Here is a 4,218-nt window from a genome sequence, read left to right on the forward strand (position 1 = left end):
CTATATCTAATACTGTTTCTTTATTATTTCAGATTAATGGATGACATTGGCACAAAACAACTTTTTTAAGTTTGGATACATCTGGAATATTGATAATTTTTTTAAAGACTAGAGGAAAATATAGAGAACAGATATAATAACCCAACTGCAATAAATCTAGACTGGAATTACTGTGAAATATTTGCTCTGAGCGAAGATTCATAGCACCATTTCTGCATCTCATTATCTGCTGCTTTTGCATTCTAATTAAACTTGAATATCTTTGCAAAGGAGTTTGCAGAATTTTAGATATTGATAAAGTCACAGTTGATAGCAGTTGAAATATTTCTGGGGAATAAATTATAACAATAACAAGAAGAAGGAAATTATATGCTGTGGTGAGAGACGAAGGATAAGGGAAAAATTTAATATTGTGAAAAACTTCAATGGTTGGATGCATTTGTATCCCTTAGAGAAATGTCAAAAATATTAGGAAAATCACAACATTGTTGTGAAATTTGTGGTAAATCATTCCCCGCAAGTAGTGACTTGGTTAAACACATTCGTTTTCATACAGGTGAGAAGCCATTTCACTGTGATACCTGTGGTAAATCCTTCTCTCAAAACTGTAGCTTAAGTAAACATATACGTATTCATACAGGAGAAAAGCCATTTCACTGTGACACCTGTGGTAGATCATTCTCTCAAAAGGGTGACTTAACTAAACACATACGTATTCACACAGGAGAGAGACCATATCATTGTGATGTCTGTGGCAAATCATTCTCTGCACACAGTACCTTAGTTATACACAAAAATATTCATTCAGCGGAAAAGCCATATAATTGTGATATCTGTGGTAAGTCATTCTCTCTCAGGAACAGCTTAATTAGTCACATACGTATTCATACAGGAGAGAAACCATATCACTGTGATATCTGCGGGAAGGCATTCACTGAGGATAGTCACTTAAGGAGACACAGACGTATTCACACGGGAGAGAGACCGTATCACTGTGATTTCTGTGGTAAATCATTCTCTGGAATTACTGACTTGACTACACACAAACGTATTCATACAAAGGAGAGACCATATACTTGTGATATCTGTGATAAATCATTCTCTGACAACTCGAACTTAACTCGACACAAACGTATTCATACAGGGGAGAGACCATATCCCTGTGACATCTGTGGTAAAACATTCTCTCGGAGAGGTAACTTAACTACACATGCATCTGTCCATGTAAAAGTGTGATTGTATCATTGTAAAAGTTCATTAGACCACCCAACAACAACCAGTATTTGCCAACATGGTGAACTATTCTGCAGGCAATGTTGCAGTTGTAAGAGATGAAGATGAATCTAATCCCACTACTAGCCAGCAAAGCAACGACCGACTCTGCCAGACAGGAATGTCAGTCAAGTGTTGCTGGAATGAAGCGTAAAGAGATGCTCCACTGTGTTTCTCAAAGTCTGAACACAAACAACAACCATAAGGAAAACAACAACAAGAACAAGTACAGCAATAACAACAAAAGTGTTTTCTTATGTTTACATACATACATCAATACATATGCATACATCTTTTTGGTATGTACATGTGTGTGTGTGTGTGTGAGAGAGTGAGTGAGTGTACATGTGTCTTCTCATGTATGTGTAAGTGGCACTCTCTCTCTCGCACACACACACACGTCCATTTCATATACATGTTCATACATTTTTCACTCTCCTCTCTTTCACCTTAAAACAAAATTAAATAAAAAAAAAATTTACAGAAATTAATGAACAAACAGCTGATCCCGTTGACATTTCTTTGACAACTTTGAGAGTTATAACGAAACATAGCCACTGCTTATTATCTATCTCCCAAATGAACTGTTTTTCACTCAGCGACTCTTTTTTTACAACTGAAATAACCTCAGTAACTACGTGGGGCACACAGTTTTGCGGTCATTTATGGACAATATTTCAATTTGCTTCTAATGTTTCATTTTTGTCCATTGTTTCATGCATGCGTAGAATTCTACCTGGACAAACATTTATGAAAACACACACATAAATATTGTAATAAAATAAGCCACAATAAAAAAAATTGCATTAAAAAAACATCCATTTCTGTATATGTTATGAGGAAATACAGTCACTCTCTCTCCCTCTCTCATGCACAGGTCGAAGGTAAAGAATACACACTCCCAGTGTTTAGGGTTTGGGTTACGCCGAAAACAGGTGGTGTACGTGTACATGAAAGATAATGTGTGTGTGTGTGAGAGAGAGAGAGAGAGCGAGTGAGTGACACTTACACATACATGCAAAAAAGTTGTTACTTCACAATACACACCTTCACTCGCTCTCTCTCAGACACACACACACCTCCGTTTCATATACATCTACGTCTTTCACATTCTTCTCGCTTTTACAGTGTGACAAGGCTGACCCCCTTTGAATTACAGGTACAACAGAAACAGGAAGGAAGAGCGAGAGAAAGTTGTGGTGAAAGAGTACAGCAGGGTTCGCCACCATCCCCTGCCGGAGCCTCGTGGAGCTTTAGGCGTTTTTTCTCAATAAACACTCACAATGCCCGGTCTGGGAATTGAAACTGCGATCCTATGACCGTGAGTCCACTGCACTAGCCACTGGGCCATTGCGACTCCACAAGTATAAAAAAACAACGAAAAAGTGAAGGTATGTATAAATAGTTGAACTAAATCTAATTATATGTAATAACTATTTTGTGTTAAGGTGAACGCAAAGGTATGTAAATAAGACAGGATAACCTATGTATTTCAGGGTCGGCGTTCCATTACCTTCGTGATGAAATATTTGATCACAGCATTACAACGTTAATTAGTTTGTCCCCTATTTTACAGGATAGAGTTAAATGGCTTTTAATCAACAACAAATCAATCAATGCACTTTCCTCACCCTTCTGGGATTCTTTCATCTGGACTTAGAAAGCAAATTATTTGCGCCGCTATTGTTGCATGTATATTGTAGCAGGCTTCCATTAACTGAATTCAAATGAGGACTCGGTCACCGAGAAGTATTCTAATGGTAAATACAAAATGTATTGGTGTATGATATCTAAAGCAAGAAGCTGAACCATAATTACATACCATCTTATAGAGGCTGCCATTGGCTGTTCAAGTGCGTATTATTAAATGGAAAAACAGTATGAATCACCACAAGACATTTTTGTGTATAAATATGTTTATTCTGTTTTCACCTTTTGTGGTGGAAGCATGCAGTGCGATACAAAAGCGTGTTTACATAAAAAGAAAGTTTTTGTACTGAAAGAAGTAACATATAATATTTGTATTACAGTATGTAACAACCATTCTGAGGATGTGTGATGAAATATCTTTGTTTACAAACCATATATCTTGTGTCGAGGTATACAGACATGTGAGTCACACATGGAAGATTTCGCATGGAGCTGCAGACGACCGAAGCCTGGCAGGAACTGAGAGTTGCTACAGTATAGTTCAGAACGAGGCTAGATGCCTCATCAACATATTCCTCTGCTGTGCTGGTAGACTCACATATCACTATGTAATATGTCGCCGTTCTACAGTTTCAAATGTTTGTCAGCTATAACATAGGACACTTCTAACATGACTATTCTTAATATAGATTTACAACTACAGTTCTATATTTCAGAGATGACGAATTATGTACATTATTTACAGTTGACGGATATTTGCCCTCATCTTGTTTGTTGCTAACATGTTTTGACTGATATACCCTCCAGCCTTCATAAGGTGTCTTGGGAAATTTTTGAACCTGTGTTCTCATTCCTAATGTATTTTTCGAAGTTATCATTTTTATTATTATTATCACTCGGGTCAATGTTTGGAATTGAACTCAGAATGTTGTGGTTAGTAGTCCACACTCTCAACTACTACGCCATATGTCCTTGTGCCACTTCTTGGAGAGAATGGCTTACCACAGATAACACCGTGATATGGTTTCTATTCTGTATGAATACGTATGTGTCTACTTAAGGAATTCTTTTCAGAGAATGATTTTCCACAGGTATCACAGTGAAATGGCTTCTCACCTGTATGAATATATTTGTGTTTAATTAAGTTACATTTTACAGAGAATGATTTACCACAGATATCACAGTGATGTGGTTTCTCTCCTGTATGAACACGTATGTGTCTACTTAAGGAATTCTTTTCAGAGAATGATTTTCCACAGGTATCACAGTGAAATGGCTTCTCACCTGTATGAATAT

At 37.0% G+C, this 4,218-nt stretch overlaps 2 protein-coding genes across 3 annotated transcripts in view; one reads left to right on the forward strand and one right to left on the reverse strand.

The window, feature by feature from the left end:
- Positions 1-2,087, forward strand: part of LOC128251066 (zinc finger protein 271-like) — a 3,440-nt gene extending 1,353 nt beyond the window's left edge. For both annotated transcript variants that reach the window (XM_052977400.1, XM_052977401.1), the window contains exon 2: positions 33-2,087. In XM_052977400.1, the coding sequence (XP_052833360.1) occupies positions 457-1,236 (780 nt within the window). In that variant the 5' untranslated portion in view covers positions 33-456 and the 3' untranslated portion in view covers positions 1,237-2,087. The remainder of the gene's footprint in view (positions 1-32) is intronic.
- The window catches only part of LOC106868504 (zinc finger protein ZFP2-like), a 7,915-nt gene continuing 5,144 nt past the window's right edge, over positions 1,448-4,218 (reverse strand). The window contains exon 3 of the mRNA XM_052977497.1: positions 1,448-1,454. Within this exon, the coding sequence (XP_052833457.1) occupies positions 1,448-1,454 (7 nt within the window). The remainder of the gene's footprint in view (positions 1,455-4,218) is intronic.

The sequence above is a fragment of the Octopus bimaculoides genome, chromosome 28, assembly GCF_001194135.2.
Source record: "Octopus bimaculoides isolate UCB-OBI-ISO-001 chromosome 28, ASM119413v2, whole genome shotgun sequence".
Classification (NCBI taxonomy): Eukaryota; Metazoa; Mollusca; class Cephalopoda; order Octopoda; family Octopodidae; genus Octopus; species Octopus bimaculoides.